The sequence below is a fragment of the Miniopterus natalensis genome, chromosome 6 (assembly GCF_054644295.1).
Source record: "Miniopterus natalensis isolate mMinNat1 chromosome 6, mMinNat1.hap1, whole genome shotgun sequence".
Lineage (NCBI taxonomy): Eukaryota > Metazoa > Chordata > Mammalia > Chiroptera > Miniopteridae > Miniopterus > Miniopterus natalensis.
In genome coordinates, this window is record NC_142086.1 from 87,632,616 (window position 1) to 87,660,539 (window position 27,924).

The following is a 27,924-nucleotide window of genomic DNA, read 5'->3' on the forward strand; positions in this document are numbered from 1 at the left end:
CTTTCTCTTCTAAACCTGGGCCGCTAGGGCACTGCCTCCTTCATAATCCCAGCACTTGCAGTCACTGCAGCCTCCTGCTTATCAGGCCAGAGGGGTCTAAACATACGGCCTTGAGCCACCGTAAGGGACCCAAATCACCCTGCCTGATGGTCTGAAAGGGGGGGATGGGCAAGGGAAGCCTCAGCCATGACAAGGGTGGGCCCAAGAGGGAAGGTGAAGGGCGGAAGGGGGGTTGTGAAGGCAGGGCTGGCGGGTTTTGAAAGCAGACCGGGCGTGGGTGGGGGTGTGGACACAGGCCACAGGGTCCAGCCAGGACACCGAGGCGGAGAGCCGGGTGCACGGCCAGGGCTGCGGGCCGGGCGCCTGGTGTGCTCCAGGGTCTCACGGCGCCGCAGGGATGCCTGCTCCCCTAGGCCCCTTGGGACAAGCCGGGTGCCGAGCGCGCCGCAGCGGGGGAGGGGGCTGGACCTGGGTCCTGGGTTCCCAGGACGCGCACGGAGCTCGTGGGTCCTCGCGCGGGTCCGCGCGGTGGCGGGAGGGGCAGGTGCGGATCGGGCGCCGGGTCCGGGCCCTGCGGGGGCTCCCCGGCTCTGCCGCCGCTGGGGTGGGACGGGGCGCGGCGCGCGCCTCGGGCCTCGGGGGGGGGTGGCCGGTCCCTTCCAGCCCCGCCCGCTCCCGCGTCACCCGGTCGGCGCCCACTCTCGCGGCGCTGTGCGCGCGCGTTCCTTCCCCGCGTGGCTGCTCCCGCCGACCGGCCAGCGGTCCCGCGGCGCCCGGAGCGAGCCGCGGGAGGGCGGAGGCGGGGCGGACGCTGAGCCCGCGAATGAATGGAAGACGCGCGTGAATGGAGGAGCGGCCCGCGGTGCCCTCCCCGCCGCGACGAAAGGGGCAAACCCAGCGTTTCGGGTTGTGGCTGCCCCGCCCACGTGGCGGGAGCGCAGAGTGACGTGGGTCGCCGAGGCTGGGAGCCGGGGGGAAATGGGGAGTGGTTGGGGGCAGGGGGAGGGACAGGGGGAGGGGACAGAGGGAGGGCAGGGGCGGGGGGAGGGCGCGGTTTCCCGGGCCCGGCCGGGGGCGGGGCGTGGGCGGGCCCCTCGGACGCCCCGCCCGGCGCAGCGCTAGACCCGCGGGTTTCCAGCCGCGCTGAGGTCACAGGCAGGCGGCCTCGCGTCCGAGCCCAGCGCCTGCGCCGAGCCGGCCGGAGCGGAGCCCGGAGCCCGGAGCCCGGCGCCCGGAGCCCGGAGCTGGAGCCCGGAGCCCGGGGCCCGGCGCCCGGGGCCGAGCGGAGCCCGAGCCGCGCGAGCAGGGAGACGTGACGCGCGCGCCGCCCGCCGCCGGCATGGAGGAGGAGTGCCGGGTGCTCTCCATCCAGAGCCACGTCGTCCGCGGCTACGTGGGCAACCGCGCGGCCACGTTCCCGCTGCAGGTACTCTTACGTAACCCGCGTGTCCCCGCGAGCCGCCGCGCGGACCCGCGTGACCTTGGCGGGGCCCGTCTGGAGGGCGGGGTGGCCGCGGCGGGCCGGGGGCGCCGAGGTCGGGCGAAGCCGCCGCGCGCGCCGCGCGCACCTGGCAGTTCCCCCCCTTCCCGCCGGGAGGGGGTCTCTGCGGGCGCGGGGCCGTGCCGGTGCCCGCAGCGAGGGACACGCGACGCGCAGGTGTTTACAGCGCTCACCTGCGGGGCGCCGCGTCCTGTCGCCGCCAGCCGCGGGTCAGGATGCGGGGAGGGAGGAACAGGAGGAAACTCTCGGACCCTGAGCTCCGCCACCTAGGGGGGCCCCCACCCTGCCGCGCTGACCGTCCCGGGAGGTGGTCGCGGGACGGAGATGGGGCGGAGGTCTGCCTGCAGGTGCTGTCTCTGAAGAAGAAAAGCCCGCAGACCAGCTCAGGCCCCTGTAGGGCTGGGCTTTCGAAGCTGCTCTTTAAATGTGTTAATCCGTCCATCCTGGCAGTCCCCAGGGCCTTCCCTCCCGCCTTCCCCAGCCTGTTCTTGCTGAGGGGCTCTCCATTTCCTGTGGCTAACTGGCTGGACACTCACTACTTCATGTTGCAGTCCTGAGGTGGGTGGCCCTTGGAGGGGCAGGAGGAGGCCTGGGTGCCATGAGATGTCATGCTGGGCAAGAGGCAACACCAAGGTGCTGGGCCCTTCCTCACCTTGTGGCCCAGCAGGAGGGCTGGGTGGTCCTGGCAAGGTGGTGACTGTTCCTGGACTGCCCGCCTTTGGCTTGATGTTTGAACAAAGAGCAGGTATGGCAGGTCCCCGGGGCTGGGCCGCACAGGACATAAAGAGCCACCTGCAGGGGTGCAGGCTGGCTAGAAAGACCATAGGAAGACCAGCTTTGGTGTAGAATTTGAGGGCTGACCTGAGGCTGCCATGCCCAAAGCCTGAAGAGGAAATAGCGGAGCACAGATTTGAAGGTGGAGCGGTTCAAGGGTTAAGGTTCAAAGGAATCAGCCATCCCTGATGTGTGAGCAGCTCCACAGGTCTGCTGCTTGTCCCTCCTGTTCTGGCCAGCAGAGGGCAGACCCCCAGGGGTGCCAACCTCGGGCTGTCCCACAGTCCCCGCCCTGGGTCACTGCTCTGGAATACCTGCTCAGGCCTAGCTCGGGGGGAGGAGGGGAGGCTTGGCAGGTAGGTGGACTGTGTGCACAGGGCCACTGGGGTGGGACTGTGCAGGGCTGTGTGTGTGTATGGAGCTGCGGGGTCCCCGGGGCAGAGCAGGGGCAGCCAGCCCAGGAAGGTGGAGCCAGGAGGACTCTGAGAACAGCTTCAGCTCTGCAAGGGATGAAGCAGCCCCAGCCTGGCCTTGGCCAGGGAACATGGGAACTCCCCTTGGCAGAAGGTGTGCAGTTCTCTGCTGGCGTATTTGTGCGCTCTGCCCAGTCCCTCCTCTCTGTCCACTTGTGGCCACTCCCTTCTTCCTCTTTCTCCTGGGCAAACTGTTCCCTTCCTCTGCTCACCAGGGTCCTGCAGCCATGTCCCTTGTCCCTGAACTCTCGGGCACGTGCCCTCAGCTTCCACACCAAAACCATCCTTTTCAGGTTATTCAAGGGAGGCTGCTCCTCCAGGCCACCAGCCTGGAGAAGTGCCTCTTAAGGACAGAGCTGCGGTTTTTACCTGGGGTTTCCCCAGGGCACAACATCTTTACCTGTGGTCACATGTGCTGGGGCTTATGGGACATAGGCTTGGGGGGGGGCGTGTCATGCCATGTCATCTCCTTCCCCCTGTCATGGGTGGGGGACACCTCTGTCTCTCATTTAACCCACCCCTCAAGGTTTATGAAGGGCCCAGGAGGAGCATGGCAGGGTGGGGGTCACGGAAAGCAGGGGCCATTCATTAGGTTAGTGACCTTGAAGAGGCCACCTCCTGCACTGAGCCCCGTGCTCAGTTGTCTCATGTATAGAATGGGCGTGATGCTGCTTCACAAGTCATTTTAGGTCCGGGGGAGATGGGGAGTGTGCACGTTTCTCGGAGGTGCCCGCTGCAGAGTGAGGCGGGCCAGCGGCACCTCTCCCCCTGCAGAAAGACAGGCACGCCTACGGCACCCTCGGAGGCCGGGACCCCTGTCAGGAGTGGATGTGGGTTAGGTCCATACTTCCTTCCCTGTGTCCTTTGCCCTAATCACCTCCTGCTCCTAATTATAGAAATAAGATATAATTGGGGGGCGGTGGAGAGAGCTGAGGAGAGGGGAGAGCAAAGCTGGGCCTCAGACACAGCCGCGCGTCAGCTCAGGAGGCCGTAACGCACACCACAGACGGGCTCAGACAACCGGTGTGTGCTCCTGGAGGCTGGAAGCCCGAGGTAGAGCAAGGTGTGGGGAGGGCTGGTTTCCCGAGGCCTCTCTCCTTGCCATGTAGATGGGGCCTTCTTCCTGTGTCCTCACGTGGTTGTCCTTCTGTGTGTCTGTGTCCGAATCTCTTCCTCTTATGAGGAAACCAATCATGTTGGATCAGGGCCCACCCCAGTGACTTTGTTTAACCTGAGTCACCTCTGTAAAAGCCCTATCTCTAAATAATGTCCCATTCTGAGATGCTAGGGGTCAGGGTTTCGACATATGGATTTTGGGGGACACAATTCAGCCCATGACAAGAACAGTTTCTAGAAATTTCTTAGTTCACTGGATTCTTTTTCCACGTGCCCACCTAGTGCTTCTTTGGCCAGAGCCTGTGCAGACTTGCCTCGGCCCAGGCTTGGCTCCTGTGGCACGATCTATTAACACTGCGGGATGCTCCCCAAGCCCGTGTCTAAGCGCCACTAGAGCAGGGAGAAGCAGGGAGGTGGGTGGGGATGGCCCGACAGTGGGGCTTGCACCAGCCTTTGCCACCACAGGACAGACATCTCCTAACACTGACGCCAATGTGTGTGATGGGGGGTTGGAGAGGCTGCCTGTGGGGACTGATTTGATGTCCCCTGATCTCGGTCTTGGAGTTCCAGCTCAGGGACCTGGCCCTGCCTTCTGAGCCTTTCTAAGCCTCATCTGCAAAGTGATGCCAACAAAAATAAGACTTAAATCTTTGTAAATTTAAGTAGAGTTTTTTATTTGGGCCCAACTGAGGATGTACCTGAGAGCAAAGCACCAAGAAGCTTGAAACAGTGTCTGATTTTAGGAGAGGAAGGGATGCTTGTGTGGGCAGGAGGTCAGAGAAACACAGCCGTGCACAGCAGCTCCAGTGAGTCACATACCTTCAGGGACTAAGTTTTACATCAGGTGGGAGAATGTTCAGGTGAGGCAGGGGCGTCAAGCATCTGGAGCCAGGAGTCGTGGAAGAGGTTCTAGAAGCGACTGTTCCTACATATTTTTCAGGAGGTAGAAAGAACAGGTACTGCCTTCGATAATCACTTACCTTTTTGGTTGGAACTGTCGGAAATATATACGTGGCCAGTTCCGCAGAAGACCTTAGTTGGGAGGTGACTGTGTTCCCTTGGCTGCTGATGCAGTTGGAGCAGCTTGGACACCCTTTCCTTTCTCCGTGAGAACAGTCCTTGTGGGATCAGGTGGGGCCTGGCTCCCGGCGCACCACCGGGACGGAGCTCAGCCCGAGGTGCTCCGTGGCCAGGTCAGCGGGGCGCAGATTTGTGCCGGCTGGATGTCTGCAAGTCTGGGCCTCAGGGCTGAGGTCCCCAAGCGGCTCCTGCCAGGCCCCACAGCACGCAGCTCACGGTCTCCGGCGGGTGGTAGCTCATGCACTGCTGCCTTCTGCGGGCACAAAAGAACCTTGACCCTGCTTTTGGATTCGTTTCTGGGCTCAAGTCCATAGGACATTCTAGTGGTCAAGGGGAACATGTTAAAGTGACCAGCGACCAGAGGAGGTGGCCTTAGTTCAAAACCCATTTGAATATGGTGTCACTGAAACAGGAAGGCAAGACCCCAGGACGCCCCAGAAGATGCTTTAGGGGGATGGCTCAGTTTGGAGCCTGCAGAAATCAACCTCATTCTCTGACCCCCCTGGCCCATCTGTGCAGGAAGAGGTCTGCTAGTGGGCAGCGGGTGTGTTGAGAGGCTCTTGGCCGGGAAACCAGGATTCAGACTCCGTTGCCTACAGTAGCTGGAGCAGAGGTTGAGGGTCCCAGGGGATGGCTGGAGCAGAACAGAAGGTACAGAGCTGCAGGGACATGGGCACCTGAGCCCCATGTTCGCGAGGGCAGCTCACTCCAGGTGCTCCTGGAGACAGCACTGGGAGTGACCCACCGGGTTTGGGTCACTCCTGAGCATCCTCTGGGACTCATGCTCTCGAGGCCACACAGGCCTGCTGCTTTCCTCTGTGCTACATGTGACTTTCCCATTTCCTTCTGGAATCCCTCGGTCTGATCCAGATGTGCTCTAGTCCTGGAACATGGGTGTTTTTCTCTTTCGCCAAGAAAGTCCAGAATTGCTTAATATCTTGATTCCTAACTTTCTTAGTTTGGGACTGAAGTTTCTGTTTCTCTTTGCCTGTTATGGAGAAAAGCAAGAATTTAGTTGGTTTCATTTTCTGACGTTTCCCCCACTGTGTGTGTGTGTGTGTGTGCGCGCACATGCATGGATGTGTATGTGGGGGGCATGTGTGCATACATTTGTGGGCATAGGTCTGTGTCTGTGTACATGTGGGCACATATGTGCATGGGCATGTGTATGTGCAGTTTTGTTGTGTGGTGTTGCTGTGCTCTGCATGGGACCCTGGCTTCCAACCTCTGGAAGGAGAGGGAGCGTCTGCCAGCAGGTGGCTTCCGTGTTATGGGGGCTGATGGCTCTGTGGCTCCTGGGCTTGGTGGTCCCCTGGTGCACACCCACATGGAGCTTTTGATCTAGAAGCAGCCAGTTCTATCACAGGGATCTGGGAGAGTGACACTGGAACAGAATCAATGGAGTTTCTCAAGGAGAAAGGAAGGAGGTGTGGGGACATGGCCACTCAGAGCAGCCGCCCTGTTCCTTATCTTGACCCGGGTGCCACCAGGAGCTTGGGACAAGACCCCCTCTCTTAGGGCTTTGCAGTGCAGCCAAGCACCCAGCAGAACCTGACCTGCCAGCTCAGAGACCCTGTGTGGGGCTTGGCGGGAGCCAGTCCTACCATTGAGTACTGGGAGCCTGGTGATGGGGTCCAGTGCTGTGACGGTCCAGGGCTGTGGTGGCTCAGGCAAGGATGCGTGCATGGGACAAAAGTGACCATGGGGTCTAAGGCGGACCAAAGAGGCTGCTTCGGGGGAGACAGGGCTGTTTCCAGCAGGTGTTTCTGTTGGCGATCAGAGGATGGTGGATGGGGGATCAGCTGAGTTGGACTGACTGGTAACCAGCGGTGGAAGGGACACAAGGCTGATCAGAATGACAGCAGACACGTGACGCTTGCAGGTCCACTCTTTCCTAATTCTAATTTCCTTTGAAAGTCTTGCAAAACAAGCCACAGGGAGGATTCTTGCAGACAGACCCCTACTGCTGCCCACCGAGAACCTCTCCCCTGGAGGAGCCAGGTGGTCTGGGCAGGGTGGAGGAGCTGCGCTGGAACATTCCAGCGCTTCCCACTGCCACTGTGGTGAGGGTGGATAGCAGAGCTGTGTCTGCCTCGCTGTCAGCACAGTGGGTCGATGATTCAGCCATGAGGTGGGTGTGCAGCTGCCGGGGCCTGTGTCACCCACCAAGGCTGCCACTGGGGCCTGCGTCACCCACCTAGGCTGATGCTGGGGCGCCGCTTCAGGTCCCCAGCACATGCAGCTCTCCTTCAGGAGGGGGGTTGTGCCTGGAGAGGCGGACCGAGGTCTGTGTTGGGGCAGAAGATGGTGCCCATGCGGCCCGAAGACCCTGATTACGCCCTTATGATTTGCTGTCATCGCTCTCTGTGGCTCCGTGACCGCGGAGCATTGGGAAGCTGTCCCGGGTGCACATGTGCTCTGATTATTGAAAATGTTTCCCCTGCACACTGGCAGGGGTAGGAAGCTGGAGCCACTTCCAGGCCATCCCACTGGCCTGGGCTTGTTTTGACCCCTGGAACGAGGCAGTCTGAGTGGCCGCCTCTTTCTCTCTTTTTTAAAAATTGATTTTAGAGAGGAAGGGAGAGGTAGAGAGAGACAGAAACATCTTTCAGAGAGAAAGATCAGTTGGCTGCCTCCTGCACGCCCCTTACTGGGGATTGAGCCCCACAACCCAGGTGTGGGCCCTGACCGGGAATTGAACCAGCGACCTCTCAGTGCATGGAGAGATGCTCAGCCAACTGAGCCACACTAGCCAGGGCTGGTCTTCTCTCTTGGCAGGACCAGTGCCTCCTGCACACAGTGCACACATCTCCACTTCATCTCCACTTCTCTTCCTGCAGGAAGCTGAGGTCCCCTGCCACGTGCCAAGCGTGGATTAGCACTGACAGGCAGCGTGTCCTACCCAGGGATCTTGCCAGCAGTGCCCTGATTTTGGCTGGCTGTGAATCACAGTGGCTCTTCTGGAATCTGAAACCCCTGACTCCTCAGCTAGGTTGTGCTGATGTGGTCATCGTGAAGCCAGCCCTTCTCAGTAGCCAGAGTTGAGTTGTGACAGGCTCAGTGGGGACAGACTTCTCTGCTGAGGCTCTGAGTTTGTCTGACATGGGAGTGCATTTGCTAGTGGAGCCTGGGGCTGGGGCGGGGGCTTTCGCCACCACTGGCCTTCGTTCAGAGGCACTTGCGATGGTGGACTCATCCTGGGGGACTCACGGTTGGCAGGGAGTCCCAAAGCCATAAAACCCCCACCAAGTGCCAGTGCAGAGGCGGAGAAGGCAAGGTTCTGAACAGGGTCCCGGAGGCTATGGCGATGATGTTCTGGATTGAGAGGAGCTCACACAGGTTTCAGAGGTTTCAGGGTTCAGAAAGTGGCCAGCACTCTGCAGCCACAGCGTGGGATTCACAGAGTTGGACGTGGGGGGGGGGGGGACATGCAGCCTGGCTTCCTGCCAGGTCTGGCTTCCTGCCACGGGCAGTACCCCCTTAAAAGTTGGGGTTCAGGGGTACAGCTGGGGGTCGTGGAGGGGCTGAGGAGAATGGTGGCGTGGAGGCTCACAGCTACGGGAGTGAGGGGCCTTTGAACAGGCCTGCACTGGGCTGTCACAGCAAAGATGGGGCACCCAACCCCCCACCTGTGGGACAGGGAACTCACCACGTGGAAGGAGGGTGATGCTGGAAGACCTTCAGGCCTTCCTTCCCTTGAACTCCGCCCTAGGCTAAACTAGTCAGTTCCTCTTTTTTGTTTTTTTAAATTCAGTGATTTTTTTTTTTTAGAGAGAGAGAGAAGGGGAAACATGGATTTGTTGTTTCACTTACTTATGGATTAATTGTTTGATTCTTATGTGTGTCCTGACCCAGGATCGAACCCACAACCTTGGAGTATCTGGACAATACTCTAACCAACTGAGCTACCTGGCTTGGGCTTTCTCTTTTTTCTTTTTCTTAAAAATGACAGTTTATATTTTTTTACTATGTGTTGGTAACTGTTAAAAAACTGCTGTGGTGGGGAGGGTGTGTGCCCATTCCTGTGGTGTAAGTACTGCCACCGGCTGCTGTACACCCACCACCAGTTGGGAGTCGGGAGAGATGCGCAGCAGCCTCCCTCCTGCAGATCCAAGCCCCAGAGCCCAGCCATATGGTGAACTAATGAGGGAGTAGTGAGGCCAGGATAGCTCTTGCATTTGCTTTTAATGTGGTTCACTGAGTGCATGTTCTGCCTCAGTGTCTAGGGCTGGCTGTGTGCAACACTGACGTGCACGGTTACGTGGCTCGTCACGCGGCCTCCGTCTCTGAAGCCAGTGAGCGCATTGGGCCCTCGCCGAGATCGCTCTCATGTTCTGTTCATCAGCCCGAAACTCCCTGCTTCTGAAGGGGGTGTCATTGGGTCAGACCCACATGAGCACTCTCTTTTGCCGCAGAACCTAATCTCAGTACTGGGTCCCACCGCACTCGGATGGGGCTCTGCGCGGGTGAGCAGGGCCGCTCCCCCAGGAGCCCGTAGGCTGTTTGAGCTCTGGGCCTACTGGAAAGCAAGGTGATTCTCAGCTACGAGAATACAGGGACCAGCAGTCTGTCCTGACAGTCGGTCTAATATGGGGTGGTCTTGTCAGTCGGTGGGGTCCATGGAGTGTCTTGGTCTGTTCCCATGTTCTGTGACTTATATGCAGGCTGTCAGGGGACGGGAACCTGGATCTGCCCCACATGCTGATGCTAAATGCCAGGGAGAGCCCAGCTGCTCACCATGCACGTGTGTGTGTGTGTGTGTGTGTGTATGTGTGTGTGTCTGTCTCTGGCAGCCCTGTGGTGTGTGTGTGTCTGTGTGTCTGTCTCTGGCTCCCCTGGGGGGGGTGTCTGTCTCTAGCTCCCTGGGGTGTGTGTGTCTATGTGTCTGTCTCTGGCTCCCCGGGGTGTGTGTGTGTCTGTGTGTCTGTCTCTGGTTCCCCTGGGGTGTGCGTGTGTCTGTCTCTGGCTCCCTGGGTGTGTGTGTGTGTGTGTGTGTGTGTGTGTCTGTCTCTGGCTCCCCTGGGGGTGAGGGAAGGCTAGGTGGAGCAGGCTGGGATTTAATAGAATTTGATAGAGACTGTTGTCATCGGGAGAACAGAGAAGGGAAAAGGGCAACGCAGGTACTGTGTGGGAGGCCCCCCGCCAGTAGCCCAACACCCGCAAGAAGCAGCTGACTTAGGATCAAAGAGAGGAGGTTGGTGGCTGGAACTGAAAGCGGGGAGAAGGGGGTGTGCGGGGCAGGGGATGAGGCGTGCTGTGCTGCGAATGACGGAACACCACAGTGTGGCTGTCACTGCCAGAGGGCGGGGGCAGAGAGCTGCTGGGGCACAGCCCTTCCCTCCCCCCGTCTCGCTCCCCTTGTTGGCAGTGCCCAGTAGAAGCCGCTGGCTGAGCTGGGTGTGAGTTCCAGAGTCGAAGCCCATCACCACAGGGCCCAGCACAAAGGGTGGGTTTGAGCTGAAGCCTGGACTTGAACAACAGGAGGCCCTTTCTCTGGGGCCCAAGGGCTTCATCTTGCAGGTCAGGCCTCTGTGCTGACTTTCTTCTAGGTCTGGCTCAGCCCCGCACATGGGCTTCGATAGGTGCCTTCAGACAAGCTTGCGATCCTGGTTAACGCGCCCAGGTCCCTTGTGGCACCTGAAATGGAGATGGCAGCCAGGGGCTTAGCGCTGTCCGTCATTTCTAAGCAGAAAATAGCGACTTCACGTTTGCCAGCTCTGAGAGATTAATCATCCGCAGCCAGAAGCAGTGGAGAACGTATTTTTGGCAGGATTTTCAGGATCGGTTTCCTCGTAGCTTCAAATCTGTTTCTTCAGAGTTGATTAGAATTTTGATGGATTCGAAATGCTGCAATCTGTGTCCAGGAGGCCATGAAGTCAGGCCTCCAATTTTAACTTTTTACTTTAATAAGACTTGATTGTTTATTACTTTAAGTTTTGATAATACCAGCTTAAAGTGTTTAAAAAGACAAATCCTGGCTCTGGCCTGTGTGGCTCAGCTGGTTGAGCGTTGTCCCATGCACCTAGAGGGCGCTGGTCCAATTCCCGGTCAGGGCACATGCCCAGGTTGTAGGTTCGATCCCCAGTCACAGTGCTTACAGGAGGCGGCCTGTCAATGTTTCTCTCTTGCATTAATGTTCCTCTCCCCCTCTCCCTTCCTCTCTCTCTAAAATCAATAAAAACATTTTTTTAAAAGACAAGTCTTAAGCATGTAGCTCAGTGAATTCAAGTGAACCGCCACCCACGTGAAGAAATGGACAGTGAGCAGCACACAGTGGTTCCCTCCCTGTCACTACCACCACCTTCCCCTAGGCAGCCTCTCTCCCGATTGCCAGCACCAGAGATTGTCTGTTTTGAACGTTGAGGTGAGACTTGGAGGCAGTTCAGGTGAAGGGGGAGAAGAGTGTGTGGAAGTTGGTGCACAGAAGGCGGGCGGCCAGAGCAAAATGTCGGGTGGAGGGACGGAGGCCCCTGGGGCTAGCCGCGTCCCTGCATTTCTGTCCTGTCTGTCTGTCTTTTCTTCCATATACACTCTCTCTCTGTCTCTCTCTCTGTCTCGCACTGTCTCTCGGGCCCTGCTTTTACCTGTCTTTCTCACGCGCGCTCTCGCCCCGTCTCTCTGGGAGGTTGGACAGGTGACGGGCCCACTTCTTACCGCGGCCCCGTGGGCGCTGACGTGTCTGGTTACCGGCATGTGGGCCGGATCAGCCGCAAGTCCTGGAGTTGCTTTAGAGGGTTCCATGCCCCTCGGCCTCTCTGTCCCTTATTCACCGGCCTGGTCAGCCACGTCTCCTGAATCAGAGCTGAGCTCATGGGCATGTCCCCAACTCATCCTGGGCAGGGCCACTGACTTCACGCTTCCCTGGGTGGCTTCTGGCTTCCCACTGCTTGTATGTGGCTTATTGGGGTAGGGTCTCAGGTGGTGGCCCTCAGCAGTGAACTTCCTGGTGGGTGCCCTCTGGGGTGGGCTGGGGGCCAGTCCTGGGGTCTAGAGCAGGGAGCGAGGGAGGAAAGGAAATTCATGTGGTGTGGACACGAGGCAATACGTGCGGTGTGTGGGTCAGATCAGCACGACCTCATCAAACCCTGCCCTGTGTCAAGATCTGCAACAGGAGAGATCACCCCCGGACTCGCCATGTCTCGGGCGAACAGCCGTCCGGGCCAGTTAGACGCACCTTCTCTTTCCTTAAAAAGAGCTCCCGCCCTGGCCGGGTAGCTCAGTTGCTCAGAGCATCGTCTGGGCTCGCCAAGGGTGCGGGTTCGATCTCTGGTCAGGGCACGTGTAAGAATCAGCCATGAATGCATGGGTGGGCCGGTCGGCAGATGGGGGTTTCTCTCTCTCCCTGCCTCTCTCTCTCTCTCTCAAAATCAATGAAGAAAAAAAAGAGCTCCTACCTTTTATGAACTTAGCTGTGAACTCACTGGTAGCTTAACTTTAGTGCAGTCACCTACTCTGTGTGCTATAAATAAACCACCTTACAGAAGTTGTGTTGTGATTTCCATGGCTACCGAGCCCCTTCCCCTTCCCCCTTCAGAAATGCTCCTCCTGGCCCCTGAGGCAGCTGAGCCCTGGTGGCCAGAGGGCCCCATGCCAGGACCAGGACCAGTGTGAGATCCCTCCATGGTCAATGCACAGGTCTGTGGCTGTGACTGTTCTCAGGGGACCCTCGGCCCCGGTCTGGGAGCCTTCTTTCTCCCCGGCTAACAGTGCTGGCGGGGGCTGCAAGCCAGCCTCCTGGGGAGGGAGTGGGAGCCCTTGGCGTTGCCGCCTCACAGCCCTCTTTCGGGGGCTGAACAGGCAGATGCCGCAGGGGTTTCTCTGCAAGCTCCCCTAGGTGGGATTTCCAGAAGTGATCTAGAGGCATTGAGTGCCAGCTGGTGGCCGGTGGCCTGGCACGCCTTGGCTCCCCTCCTCCAGGCTGCCCCCCCACTGGGGTTGGGCACCCACTGTGGGTCATTGCGAGCCCGCCTGCTGGGTCTCTCACACCTGGTCCTTCTCTGTCTGTCTTGCAGGTTTTGGGGTTTGAGATCGATGCTGTGAACTCTGTCCAGTTTTCAAACCACACAGGTAAGGCGTTGGCTCAGCTGAGTGTGGGCGTGAGAAACAGCCCTTTAGAAATCTCGGGTCTTGTCCCCCCATCTGATGGGCAGGGAAACAAAGCCGGAGGGGCCGGTCGTCCCCTGCAGAGGCCGCCGGGTGTGAGGGTGGAGCTGGAGGCTCCTGTCTGCAGGAGCGGGCTGCCCGTCTGTCAGCTGGCAGCTTTGGGCTGGCTGGCCTGGGCAGGGGGTGTAACCAGGGGAGGTGGCGCCTCAGTGTCCTCCCTGAAACAAGGACAGTGATCCTAGCCCCTGCTTCAGGGCTCTGCTGCTCTCTGCACGTGAGTGTGCTCATGCCCCTCATGATGCCGTGGCCGTGTGGAGGGTCCCCCATGCTGTGGGTGGACGTGTGGGTGGACCCTGATTTTCTCTATTAGATACTGGTGCCTGGGGTAGCGCAGTGCATGGACCTCAGGGATTTCTGGACACAAGCCTAGAAGTGGAATTGCTGGCTGAAGGGTGTGTGAGGGTCAGTGCCCTTAGAAGGCTCTTATTGTCAGGGCGAGTCCCCTGCTCCCCACACCCCTGACCTCTGCTCCTCTCGGCCCCAGAGGCAGAACAAAGCCTCCTTGGTTCCTGGGAGCGTCCCCCGTTGCCTCTTCTGAGATTAGTCTGAGCCAAGGAGGAACCTCCGGAGCACAGACATCCTGGAACGCCAGTGGGTGGTGCCTTGGCCTCAACCCTTGGGAGGGATTTCTTATAAGTCTTTGGGTGCAACTTTTCCTGGAAGGGAAGGGGAATTATATAGGTCACAAACAGAGAGGAAGAATTTGTGTGAGTTTGGATGAAAAAGCTACAGTTGGCACTAAAAGGCCTCTTCTGCTCCCACTTTGCCAAGTGTGCTGGGTGCTCTGAGATTTCAGGAAGCCTCCAAAAGTTTGAGCTGATCCAGCACACCCCTGAATCCCACACATTTACTGGCTGTTTTAACCACCCTCCCTTCCTTCCTTTCTCTCTTTCTTTCTTTTTTGTTTTAAGTAAATGGGCCAAACTGGCTAGGACACTAAGTGATGAAATGAAACTTCTTGGTAAATATTATATTGCGCCGTAATGCCATTAGCTCAGCGTAAGCAGAGACCCAGTTCTGAAGCTCCTGCTCCCCTTTGCGCTAGATTCCAGAATGAGGGGAGGCGCTTCTGGGGCTTCCAGGGCTGCAGTGGTGATTGGTTCCTTCTGGGCTCCTGTGGACCTCAGACGATGGGGACCTGGCCATCCTGAAGGGTCTGAAACGGGGAGGCCTCTGCCTGCCCCGGGAGGGATGCGTGAGCACCAGAACACACTGTGCTGGGGGGCCCATGCAGGTGCGGGCATGGTTAAGACCAGGATGATGGCTTCCCTCCCAGTGGGGCGCCCCTCTGGTTCCTGGGAGGGCCTCCCCACCCATAGAGAAGATCCCCCTGCCCGCACCCCAGCCTTCTCTAGATGCCTGTGGGGCCTGCCTGGGGAGAGGATCCCTCAGGCGGATCCCACGAGGGTGACTTTGAGCACCCTGTCTGTGCAGCCTAATCAGAGGACCTCCAGGGGGAGGTCTGCCCAAGGCCACCACTGTGGCTCATCCCTGGACCTGGAGGAGCCAGCTGAGGCCTCACTGTGCCCAGAGCCCATGGATCTTTTCTCACCCATTTCTCTCCTCCTCACTCCTGCCCACACTCTACTGCTCAGAAGCGAGGCTGTCCTGTTTCTCAAACCCACATCCTGTGGCACTGCTACATGTGGCACCTGGCACTTGAGGCACCACAGGAACTGGTCATTAAGACACATGGCCACATGGCCCCTACTCCCGAGGAGCATGGTCATTGCCCACTGTGAGTATGGATGCCCACGGTGACCTCTCTGTTCTGTCCTGGGCTTTGGACATGGAATTACTTGATATTTTTAACTTTATTCTTTTTTTTTTTTTTTTTTAAATATATCTTTATTGATTTCAGAGAGAGGAAAGGAGAGGGAGAGAGAGAGAGACAGACACATCAATGATGAGAGAGTCACCGATCAAGCCCGCAACCGGGCATGTGCCCTGACCGGGAATCGAACCCCGATCGCCTGGATCCTAGGTCCACACTCAACCGCTGAGCCACGCCCGGCCGAGCATTAACTTTATTCTTTTAAAGAACTGGGGGTACTTTGTTTTTTTGCCACGTTCACCTTCAGCAAGCCTCCTCGAGGCCAGCAGGAAATTCTTGCTGCGGGATCCAGGTGTGACCTCAGCAGGCCCGTCCCCATTTGTGAGTGGGCTTGTCCAGCACTGGGCTTCTCAGGCTCTCTCTCCGTGGCCTCGCTGACTAGTTGTTTGCACCACGTGGCCCCGCTGCACTCCGAGCACTCAGCTCACGCGACCACACGCTGTCTGTACCTTACTCAGCAAGTGGCCCATGGGTCACATGCTGGGACACCAAGCAACGCCAGTCACTGCAGGGGCATCTACCCCTGTGCCCATATCCACTGTCTCCTTGGGGTGAGGCCAGGCCAGTGCCGACGCCTTTCCTGCAGCTCTGGTCCCCATAGTCCCGTCAGCTGTGATCTGCCTGCTCCTCCAGGTCAGAAATCTCTTCTTTTTTTTTTTTTTTTTGAAAACAACACCTTTATTATTATTTTTAAATGTCTTTATTGATTTCACAGAGAGGAAGGGAGAGGGAGAGAGATAGAAACATCAATGATGTGAGTGAGAGTCACTGATCGGCTGCCTCCTGCACACCCCCCATTGGGGATCGAGCCTGCAACCTGGGCTTGTGCCCTGACAGGGAATCGAACCGTGATCTCCTGGATCACAGGCCGATGCTCAACCACTGAGCCACGCTGGCCAGGCAACATCTTTATTAGTACATTTGCATATGTGGCATTGATTCACCCATTTAAATGTACAATCCAATGGTCTTTAGTATAGTCACAGTTACGCACCTATCACCGCTGCACTTCCACAACGTTTTCATGCCCCAGTGGAGGTAACTGTTCCCGTTAGCAGTCCCTCCCACCCTCTCCTCCCCCAGCCACCAGTCCACTTTCGACCTGTGAGTTTGCCCATTATGGACTTTCATATGCACGGAATCGGACAACGTGTGGCCTTTAGGGACTGGCGTCTTTCACTGAGCCTAATGTTTTCAATGTGTATCTTTGTTGTAACACGTGTCAGAGCTTCATTCTTTTTTATGGTTCAATAATATCCCACCTTACATGTCTGCCATGTTTTGTTATCCATTCAGCTATTGGTGGACATTTGGCTTTCTGAGTCGTGTTGCTATGAACATTTGTCCTCACGTGTTTGTGGATGTGTTTTTCATTTTCTCCAGCGTGTATCTAGGAGTAGAATTGCCAGAGCAGATAGCAACCCTGTGTTTAATTGTTTTAAGACTGTTTTTCAAACTGGCTGCATCATTTTGCGTCCCCACCAGCAAGGGGTGAGGGCTCCGGTTTCTCCACATTCTCACCACTAACACCTGTTACTGTTTGTCTGTCTTATTCTCACCGTCCTCCTGGGTGTGACGTGGGACCTCACTGTGACTTGAATCCGAAAAAGTCACTCTTAAGATTGAGGCCAGAGAGCCTGGCTTCCTGGGTGAGGGGCATCCTAGGGCAGGGCTAGCACCTTCCTGTAAAGGGCCAGACGGTGATAACTACTGAGGCCTTCCAACCTCAGTGCCGTTGAAGCACGGAGCATCCAGAGAAGATATGGGGGTTCCGGTAAAGCTTAAACTTTATTATGGAAACTGAACACGGAATTTAGTGTCATTTTCACGAGTCATAAAGTCTTTTTCTCTCAATCATGTAAAACTGTGAACTTTGCTCTTAGCTTGCAGGCTATACACAAACGTGGGACTGGCCAGACTCGATCTAAGGGCCAGTTCGCTGACCTTGTTCTAGATCAGTGTTTCTCAAGTTTGTGGAGTCTAAGAATCGCCTGGGGCCTGGTTAAAACTGAGTGCTGCCCCTCCTTCCAATATTTTGACTCAGCAGGTCTGGGTAGGGCCTGAGAATCTGCCTTTCAGACCAGCCCCAGATGGTGTCTGGGCGTCAGTTTCAGAGACTTCACTGTGGGTAGGGAGGGTCTATATTAATCATTAAAGATGGATGGGTCTGGGGTAGGGAGGCTTTGGGAGCTAGGAGGAGTTAGGGCAGCAGTCTCGGGAGGAAGGCTAGCCCCAGTGTTCCTGGGGCAGAACTCACTGTGCCAGGAGCCCAGGACCACCCCGAGGTTCAGAGATTCATTGGGAGGACTCCCAGGACTTAGCATGTCAAATGCTGGGGGCTATGATTTATTACATCGAAAGGCCACAGTCTGGCTAGGAAGCTGGTCTCACAGAGACGCCGTGCTCTGCAGTGGTGCCCGTGGTTGAGGCCTGTGGGGGGCTGTGTGTCTCTCCCTCATTACTGCCTGTGATGGGCTGAACTGTGTCCCCTCAATTCATGAGTTGAAGCCCTGACCCCCAGCACCTCAGAAAGTGACTGTATTTGGAGATAGGATCTTTAGAGAGGTGATTAAGGTTAAATGAGATCATTGGGATAGGTCCTAATCCAACGAGTCAGTCATCCCCATAAGAAGAAGAGATTAGGACACAGACAGGCATAGAGGGACAACCATGCTTAGAGATGGGGGAGGCCTTGGGAGGAACCAGCCCTGCATGCACCTTGATCTCAGCCTCCAGCCTCCAAGACTGCTGTTGGAGCCACCCAGTCTGTGGTACTTTGTCACAGCAGGCCCAGGACACGAATGCACTAAGTGTGCAATGGAGATATACCAGCCCTGGTTGGAAGGAGGTTCCCACCCTTGGCCTGCAGAATTTTTGTGGCAGCCCAGCCTTCCTTGAGCAAACACCTGCACAGGACACAGCCAGAGGCTGCCAGCATCTAGTAAACAGGCAAGCTGGAGGGGACAGTTCTGAGCTGGGGAGCTCTTGGACCCTCCCTGCCTAACCGCCTGACCCCGAAGGTATCCGGTTAACAGGGTCAATCAGATTCCTCGTCTGACAGGCTCACCGTCCTGTATTATTCACCTGGTGTCTTTCACAGAACATGCAGACGTGCGTTTGCCCCTGGCCAGACGTCCCAGGGGCCAAGCCACCCCTGCAGAATTGCTTTGACAGTTGTTCCAGAGTCAGGATGGCTCCCGCTCGTGCCCACAGGCTGCCAGCAGAGGGCGCCGTCACCCTCCTCCGGGCCCTGCAGCCTGGCTGTGGAAGGGCTGGAGGGAGCCAGGCTCCCCACCCCGGGGCCCAGCGGAGGGCTGTAGGGATAACATGCCTTCGGTTTTTACTTACGTGCTTGGAGGCACATACCTTGGAGGCCTCCCGTGGCGTAAAGGACACCGGGAGGAATTCTCACGGGTGAAGTGCGGGGTATCCGTGGTATGGCCCCGCCCTGGTGAACTGGGGGCCGTTGGCCTGCCCCCATCTGAAGCTCTGTGGACAGGGGTTCCACATGGCAGGCGGGTCCCCCCAGGATGCTCACGTGTCTGTCTGCCTGCACCTGAGTACCTGTCGGCGCCCAGAGCAGGTTGAAAACCTGGGCCCATTTCTGATTCACGATGGGCTCTTGGCCACGATTTGATCTAAAGCTTGCTTTGGCTGCATCTCAACCTCGTGGGGGAGAAGGGCAGGGCTGGGACATGACAAGCCCCAACCTGCCAGGGTACCCAGTGATCAAACAACTCAGGCTGGACCAGGGAAACATCTATAAGCTGCCAAAGCAAGCGACTGTGGCATGTGGGGACACATCCCCAGGTGCCCCCGCCAAAGACGGAAGAAGTTACACAGTTGTGTGGGTCCAGCGTGTCCCTTTCAGAGTATCCCTCTCCACATCCTGTCAACGTGACAGAGGTTCCACAGGTGTGCTTGGGCCAGCCTGGAGCGCTGACGCCTTCATTGCCTTGGATTAATTCCAGAGGGAACTGGCCGTGGGAGGTGTGACCCCTGATGTCATAACAGCGACAGACTGTGTCAGGGCCAGGTGTGCTGCCAGGGGTGCCTTGAGGCTGGGTGGCCTCAGTCGGTCCCTATGTGAGCCCATGGGGAGGGGACCTTCTGCCTGCGTCGCCAAGGTTGTCTGGGCTGCGTCGGGCCGTCGGGTGAAGCTGTCTCATCCCTGTGCCCGTGTGCCCGTGTGCCCAGGCCCTGAGCGCTCTGCTCTCCCGCAGGCTACGCTCACTGGAAGGGCCAAGTGCTGAACGCAGATGAGCTCCACGAGGTGTACGAAGGTCTGAAGCTGAACCATGTGAATAAATATGACTATGTGCTCACGGGTAAGGCCCCAAGGGGGTGGCGCTGGTGCTGGAGCTGGAGCCTTGCTGCAGCTGGGGTGGGCTCGGGAAGTCCCAGAGCACACCTCCCCCCCCCCGCGCCCCGGGCTCGTCCTTGGTCCCTGCCTCCTCCAAGGAGGGGTGGCGCATGCCGCCGAGAACTGGGTCCTGTCCATGCCAGGTCGCACTTCTGGTACCACCCTGGGTTGCAGTGCGCATGGGGCGGGGTCAGGTGGGGTGTTGGGAAGGGGTCGGGGGTGAAAACGCCCAAGTAACACGCTGCCACGTGGTACGTTGGTCTTATTTACTCACACCCTTGGTTAAAAAAAAAGTACCTGACTCTTTATGTACGTGGTTAAAAGTGAATGTGCTTATTGCTGGACTGGTCGGGACCGAAGAACATCCCGTGTACAGCTATCACCCGTGGCTTCTTCCTGTCATTTAAAACTCAGCACTTCTTTTGGGAAGCACCCGGCGACCCTGGCGGATGGCGTTTGTTGGGCGACACTTGGTCTTCACCCCAGCCTTGGGATGGTTTTGACGGTGCCTCTTTTCCCTTTGTCGCGGCCGGTTGCCGAAGCCTCCTGTTTTCTGAGGGCGGCTGCTCTTTCTCCCCCAGGGTACACAAGAGACAAGTCCTTCCTGGCCATGGTGGTGGACATCGTGCGGGAGCTGAAGCAGCAGAACTCCCGGCTGGTGTATGGTAGGCGCTGGGCTGTCACCTGGGGTGGGGTCACCCGGGTGCCTGGGCGAGGACACCCAGCCTCCCTCTTGCTGGGCAGCCTGACTTCACGGTCAGGCACCTCCCAGCCTGTAAACAGTGCATCTGCCAGGTCTCCCTCCGGGGATGTGAACCTTCAGATCTTGGGCTAGACAAGCCTTCAGCATGAGCCTGGCGTTTGTTGGGGCGTGTGAGGCAGGCAGGTTGTAGACGAGCTGTGCCAGTGTCAGTGTGCGAAGGCGGGGCTGCTGCTCCCTGCAGTGGGGGATATGTGATGCCCCCAGCCTCCTAGAGGGATGAAGGGGGGGTGGATGCCCGGGGTGGCCCGGGTGACAGAATGGGGAATGCCAGGTAACGAGTGATTGAGGGTGGGAGGCCGTGCTCTCCCAAGCTTTCAGGTGCAGGTGAAGTTTAACAACCCAAAGCCGGCTCTTTGCTCACCAGCTGCAGCTTTCGCTGATAAGATGCCCTTTGTGTCTCCGCAGTGTGTGACCCGGTGATGGGTGACAAGTGGGACGGCGAAGGCTCCATGGTTAGTAACTTCACGCCTGTGTGAGTGTGGGGAGCGCTGCTGTGGGGGAGGCGGGACCCCTGTTGGGGGGAGGCAGGGCTGGCGGGAGAGGTTTCCCATGAAAGGCTGGAGAGTCAGGGAGGCCACACGTCCCTGTTGTAGCCCGAAGCAGCCGATTTGCAAACCAGCTGTTTTCTAATAAAATGGCACGTACGGACAGATTTGAACTTCCTGCCATTCCCACGTGTCATGAAGCGTTACCCCAGCCGTGAGTGTTGCATCCCCTGCTCTGTGTGCGTCAGCCTGTGTGCCTCTCTTTCCTCAGTACGTTCCAGAGGACCTCCTTCCCGTTTACAAAGAAAAGGTCGTGCCCGTCGCAGACATTATAACTCCCAACCAGTTCGAGGCTGAGTAAGTGATTAGCAACTGGGGGGGGGGGGCTCTCAGACCTCCTCGTGGGAGAGCCACAGAGACGGTGCAGGATGCGTCCCCACATCCCCTCTGGGGCGGGTACTCAGCTCCTCGGAAGGCCCTGCCTCAGGAGAGTGGAAACCTGGCACCGGGGTGGGGGGCAGGCCCTTCCTGAGTTGGAGCCACCTGCCCCCCTGCGTGCCAGTGTGACGGGACGCCCTGGCCCAACCTGGCTTCTTTCGCGTCAGCGGTAGCATGTGGTGGTTTTACCCCGACTCCCCACAGTGGTCATGCTGACCCCAGTTGTTTCCCTGAAGAGCGGGAGCCTTGGGGACAGAATGGGGGGGAGGTGCTCTGGCACGTGGCTGCCACAACCACGAGGGGAAGAGTCCATGCCAGCCGGCGCGGGCAGTCACCCGAGCTCTGAAACCCACATCCCGTGCGGTTAGCGGAGCGTGCGGCCCCCCGCCCAGTATCAAGTTCCAAGGATCGTTCTTGGATTGCCAGGCCCCACCGCATGCATGGAAGAGCTGGGCGCCAGGGGTGTAACGGGGCTTCCCGGGGCTGTGGGGTGTGCAGCCGAGCGCCCAGGCGGTTGAAGTTTGGCTCTGTTGGGCCGCCGGCTTGGTACCCTCTGACTCCCAGGCCATTCTTTAAAGTAGGGGGGGTCCTGGACTCTTGAGGACCTGGGGTTCCCTGACCCAGGCCTGTCCATCCTGGGGATGACAGATCACCCGAGGACCTTAACCTTTGGTGGGCTCTTGTGAATGTGGCACGTTAACCATCGGCGGCTGTGGCTTTCTGTGGGTGTGGGTCACCCTTGGTGGCCCTGTGTGCTGTGATGTGGTCACTAAGGGGGTGGGTGCTGCTGTCCTTTATGTTGTTCCCTGTACACATTAACCACAGTCTGGAACTTCAGCACACCCTGTGATGTGTGAGTTCCTGTGTAAAACTAAAGGTTTCGCTTGACCGGTCCCCGGACACATCATGGTGGCCCCTTGGTCTGTGATGGCCCGTGATGGCCAGCAGGTTCTGGGTTTGTTCCCTGTGGGAATTGGGGGTGGGGTACCAGTGCCACTGTAGCTTTAGGGATGTTACAGGCAGGACCCAGCATCACCGGCTCGCCTGTGCCTGCCTGTCTTTCAGGTTACTGAGTGGCAGAAAGATCCACAGCCAGGAAGAGGCCTTGGCGGTAAGGAGACCTTCTAGGTCCTGGAGTGGGACAGAGGGCACTGCTCACGATGAGGAGGGGACAGCCACTCACCCGTGGAGACGGGAGACGGGCACTCCCAGTGGCCAGCATCCCAGCTTCTGGTCAGCTAGCCTGAGGGCTGGGGGATGCATTGTAAATTTTGTTTCGGCCCCGCGGTTGGTCACTTGCAGCTTCGAGCTTGCAGCTTCGTGAGGTCTGGGTGAGCCCACTGTCTGCTCTGCTCATAATGGCAGTCCCTGTCCAAGCTAACTGGGGTGGCTGCGACAAAGTCCCACGGCAGGGAACCAGGTGGGGAGCCCTCCTCCCGCTTTGAGGGCCTCCGAGCCAGATGACCCTGGGGTGGGAAAGAAACAGCTCGCGGGTACAGGTACCCCTCACTGTGAGAACCAGAGGAAATTCATGAGGAGCACCCCCACAGTGCTTGGCGCAGGGTGGGTGCTGGGTAGCCGGCCTGCCCCGTGTGTGCACATGTGTGCGTTCGTGGCGGGGACACATCTCCCACAGCCCACACTCAGCTCCACGGCAGAGGGTGCCCACTCGCACGATCACTCGCAGGTGCACAAGGAAGACAGGTCCTCCTACAACCCCTAAAGAAAAGCTGAATTAAAGAGAGGTTGGTTCCTCGTTGCTGTGTGACCCCCAGCCCCAAGGCCCTGGGCTGAAAGGGGAGGGATGCAGCTATCACGCTCTGACCCGGGCGAGCAGGCTCCTAACCCAAGGATCTGTGACTCGGAGTCCACGCTAGCTCCCCGGCACCAGAATTTCCGAATGTGCGTGCGTGATTCAGGCTCAGCACGGGAGCCTTCCCAGGCTCTCAGAGTGACCCCATAGCACGATGGGAGTCCTGAGCGGCTCGGCTGGCCCTGGCCCTGGCCCTGCGGAAGGCAGGTGATGTGCCTCCTGCCTGCAGCCAGGCCCTCGTGCCTCCCGCTCAGGTCTCTCTAGGCCTGGCCCCCGCTCTGGTTCAGCTGGCACTTTTCCGAGGCCCAAGTTGACCTCAGTGGGTATTTTGTCACAAGGCGTTGTGCCCTCGAGGGCAGGGAACCTCCAGCCCTTGCGTGTTACTGGGCGCACAGCAGCAGATGTTTGTTGAATGAATAAATGAGTGAGTGAATGGCTTCCCAGAGTGGAGGGGTGGTGGGAGCCATTGTTGCTTGGTGTTTGCTGTGTGTGGAGCCCAGATGAAGAAGGACAGCCTGCCCAGCCTGATTGGTACCTTCCTTCAGAAGGTGGGCACCCATAGGGTGCAGATGGGAGCCGGCATTTGGGTACCCTTGGACTTCAAGCTGGAGTAATTGGGGACAGTGGCTCTAACCTGGCAAAACTGTCACTGGACGGGCAAGGGCCAGTCAGAGCGGGTTCCCAGGTTCTCCACCTCGCTTGCCCCCCACCCCCCATTAAACCAACCCTGTGAGTGCGTCTGGGGTGTGCCGGTTGTGCCTGGCTGTTTGGGCTCACAGAATGGGGGGGGCGGGGGGCAGGAATGACGGCCTTCGGGAGCCTGTCACAGGTGACTGAGGTGTGGCTGACATGCTCCCTGTGCCTGGCAGGTGATGGACGTGCTGCACTCAATGGGTCCCGACACCGTGGTCATCACCAGCTCTGACCTCCCTTCCCCAAAGGGCAGCGACTACCTGATTGTGCTGGGGAGCCAGAGGATCCGTAAGTCCCGCGCACACCCTGCCCTGGCACTGAGCTCCCTCCCGCCTTTGCACCACTTGCCCCTTAAGGCTTCTGTGAAGGTTTTGGGATCAGTAGAAAGAAAACCATGCCTCACTCAGCAGGGAGTCAGTTTCCTGAACTTGTCACCACCCCTCCCATCCTGAGAAATGCTACTAAAAGCAGAATGGGGACGGGTTTCCCTGAATTGGGGTGCCATGGAGCATGGGGTGCCGACACCTCCCCCACGATGGCACCAGCTGCAGAGAGCAACGGCTGGACTTATATATGGGACTCACAGGGAACAGCCCTGCAGGAGCGAGGCTCCCACGAAACCAGGTGTCCATACACTGTCCTCCTACAGAGCCGGGACTGGGAGGGCCCTGCCTGCTCTGCTGTGTTCACTGTTTCATCACATGGGTGCCTCCTGGGTTGGTGTTCTGTGCACATGAGAGTGCCACCTGATTGGTGTTCTCTGCACAGCGTTAGAATGACATGGGGGCTGGGGTCACACCCACTGACCCAGAGAGCAGCCCCACAGGCTGCTTCTCACTGCCCCCCTGCATCTGTGTGGAGGAGCACACATGCACAGATACACACTCACACATGCACACACGCACGCACTCACATAGTCACGCACTCCCGCATTCACACATGCTTACACATGTATATGCTCGCACACTTGCTCACACACACTTGCTCACACACACACACACACACACACACTTCAGTAAGTTCACAGTCTCTACAGCTCCAGGTGCCCTGGTTACTCAGGCTCCCTCCACATTACGTGAGCCGGCCCCTCATCAGCTGCAGTTACCCCCAGTCCATCCTGACTGTAGTCATCTGGGGCTCCCATCTTTACTTTCTTCCCTGGGATGGGGCATCCACTGTGGGGAGCTGAGGGCACCGGTAGGGCCCTGAGTCCTGGGTTCTGTCCAAGTGAGCCTCCGTGGGTGACATTACCCCCCCACCGCATAGTGCAGGAGGTGAGCAGGCAGGAGGGCAGGCTGGGGCCCAGGCCTGGGCTGGCCCTCTGCTGGCGAGGATCTGGGGTCCCAGCAGGCCATGCTGTCCCCCAGGGCACCCTGATGGCTCCATGGCGATAGAGCGCATCCGCATGGACATTCGCAAGGTGGACGCTGTCTTTGTGGGCACCGGGGACCTCTTTGCCGCCATGCTCCTGGCGTGGACACACAAGCACCCCAACAACCTCAAGGTCAGCAGGGCGTACCCCTCCTGCTACAGCTGATCTGTTCATCTCTGTGGGGAGTGGTTACCACGTCCAGAGAGCTGGAGGGCTCAAGGTGTACTTGAGCTTGGTGGGGTGGGGCAGGCAGTGGTTTCCTTGGCATGTCCCACACGTGGGCTGAGTCCCACCCGGCCCTGCTCACCACGTCTCTTGTGCCTGAGCAGGGCGCCTGGCGCAGCCCACAGTGTCCTGTGCCAGCTGAAATCTGAGGGCTTTGGCTCAGGACTGAGGTGCTGCAGCCTCGGTAACGGGGAGCCTTCTCCAGCAGAGTAGCCAGTGCAAGCATGTCCTCAAATGTAGTCGCTGGGCTGGTTTGGTAAACTGGGGTGCGAGGTCTCTCCTGTGCGCTTCCCGGTCCAGCTCAGGACCCAGAGGCACAGTGTTTGAGCGCCTCCTGCGTCGTGTGCAGCCTCATGGTACCTTATCAAATCATTCTGTGTGATGTCCCATCAGCCGACAGGCAGGCCTGTCCTGGATCAACGTAGAAATGTCAGGTGTGCAAGGCCTGCTGTCCCCCGAATGTGGGAAGGGCAGTTGTGGGGGGCAGGGGCAGGAGAGAGGAGCCGGACTTCCGGTTTCACCCCCTCCTGCCTCCCCTGATGGCCAAGCGGCCGTGAGAGCAGACCTGCCAGTGTGATTGGCAGCAGCGGGAGCTCCATCTAGTCCAGGCAGTGGCATCGTGGTGCCAGAGGAGGTCTCGCTGCTGGGCCTCTGAAGGCAGAGTCTGAGCTTGGGAGAAACTCCAGATCCTGGAGTCAGGGAGGGAGTTCTGCTCGCTTCCCAGCACCTGCTAAGCCCGGAGTCTGTGAGACTTTGACTGTGCCCGATGACCGTGGCCAACCTCGGGGCAGGAGGTCTTTCCCATGTAGATTCTTTATAATTAATTCCAACCAGAAACACTTATTAAGCACCTACTACATGCCAGGCAGTATTGAGGGTCCTGAGTCACAAGCCCTCCCCAGAGCTGTCTGTGGTCCAGAGGGGGCAGTTTAGTTAGTTAGCCAGGCATCTGCTTGGCTGTTCTGTGCGGGGAAGGCCCAGCTAGTTGGGGGAGCATGTGGTGGCCAGGCCAGCGCCCCATGACTGAGGGTGGAGACAGTGCTCTTGCAGGCAGCTGTGGGGAACACGGTGAGTGGACGGTCCTGAGTGTGGCAGGGGCTGAGTGGTTCCTCCCCCCACAGGTGGCCTGTGAGAAGACTGTGTCAGCCATGCACCACGTTCTGCAGCGGACCATCAAGTGTGCAAAAGGTACCACTGGCTGGCCCGTGGGGCACCTCTGCATTCCTGAGAGCCTCTTGCATTTGAGGCCTGGGGTAGAAAGGTGGGAGGGGAAGAGGCAGCTCTTACTCTGCTGTGAATGGGGTCCCCGTGGCTCCTGCTGTCCCCCTGGCCTTGGCCTTTAGGAATGGGGGCCACGTCTGGAGCTCCCCGCTGAGCCGGGAACTCCAGAGGCGATCTCCCTGCCCTGCCCGGACACTACCGCTTTGTTTGTTCTGTAGCCCAGGCCGGGGAAGGCCGCAAGCCCAGCCCGGCCCAGCTGGAGCTGAGGATGGTCCAGAGCAAGAGGGACATTGAGAACCCGGAGATTGTTGTCCAGGCCACGGTGCTGTGAGGGCCGCCTGGGCCCACCCGCTGACTGACGCAGTGTGTCGGCGTCTCCCTCTCCATCCCTGTGAGAAATGTAACGTCTGCCTTAGAGCTGTGACCTACACTTGGTATTTTTTTTCTGTTGTGTGTCCAGCATCAACTGGTCTTAATTGTGAAAACATGCCAGTCGTGCTTTTTAAAAATAACAGAGTGATCACAGAAATCTGTAACTTGCAGACCCAGCTCCCTCCCGGACAGAGGCTCCTGGGCCTCCCTGGAAAACCAGCTTGGTGGTCACCCTCTTGGGGGCATACTCCCCAGCGGGGGGGTGGGTATGTGGTGGGAGGGACTGCTGCCCCCAGAGGGCCACATGGACTCCCACCATTGAATTTACCCTGTGCAGCTTGAGCTGAGCCCTTGGCTGCAGTCGGGTGTGGGCTGTATCTGTGTGTGTCTGAGAAGGAGTTTTGTGTTCACCGTTTGCGTCCGGGTGAATTATGCCAAATGCCTTTGTTGTCATTCTGACCCTTCCCTCCTGGTTCCTGCTTTAGGGTTTTTGTTCCTACTTTGCTGTTCTGGGGTAGGCCCCTGGGCGTTTGTTTCACCACCTGGACAGGATAATGCCCATTGGCCCAGACACCCACAGGTCTGAACAGTCACTTTGGAGGGGACCTTCCCAGGACCCCGAAAATTCAGTCAGTCCACAAATCTCATCACGAGTATGAGCAGGACTACCCTGTAACCCACAAGTATCTGTAGGGCCCCGCTGAGCAAGGTGTGGAGATGCCAGTAAAGGGAAGGCTGGTGCAGGGCTGAGGGTGTCTGGAAAGATGCCACATTGGGCTCCTTCTGGAAAATTCACCTACTTTATGGCACAATAGCTCATGCACTGTGTGTTTGCCACCCACTGCTGGTGACATGCTTTGTGCCACAGGGGTTAGTGTTCAGATATGCATGGAAGGCAGACGAGGGCACCTGCTCCCACAGTTGACACGGTTCACCCCTAGGCCCTGACACTAGTCCAGTTGTCCACTGCCAACATGACCTCCTTGGCTCCACTTGCCCAGAATTTTGGGGTGCCCTGGGTATCACTGCAGGCAGAGGTTCCCTCTCCAAAAACTCAGCCTGCCTCGAAGGCACTCCCCCACCCCCTACTCTCGGGGTGCAGAGGTTTGCATGTCCTGGGAGCCCACAACCTGGAGGGGAAAGGGAGATACAGGCACAGGGGCCCCTGGGAAACAAAGTTCCTGAGGGCAGCCCTTGCCCCCCACACAGGGTTCCGTGCCCACAGGCAGGAGCCTGCA

At 58.2% G+C, this 27,924-nt stretch overlaps 1 protein-coding gene across 1 annotated transcript; it reads left to right on the forward strand.

Annotated features, from left to right (window-relative positions):
• Positions 1-1,281: 1,281 nt before the first annotated feature.
• Positions 1,282-26,943, forward strand: LOC107541248 (pyridoxal kinase). Its single transcript, XM_087818444.1, has 11 exons — positions 1,282-1,426; positions 12,957-13,011; positions 19,165-19,269; positions 19,886-19,969; positions 20,473-20,519; positions 20,824-20,909; positions 22,056-22,101; positions 23,673-23,784; positions 24,864-25,000; positions 26,215-26,281; positions 26,533-26,943. Exons 1-11 carry the CDS (start codon positions 1,340-1,342, stop codon positions 26,643-26,645), a joined length of 939 nt encoding a protein of 312 aa, XP_087674570.1. The 5' UTR covers positions 1,282-1,339; the 3' UTR covers positions 26,646-26,943.
• The last annotated feature ends 981 nt before the right edge of the window (positions 26,944-27,924 follow it).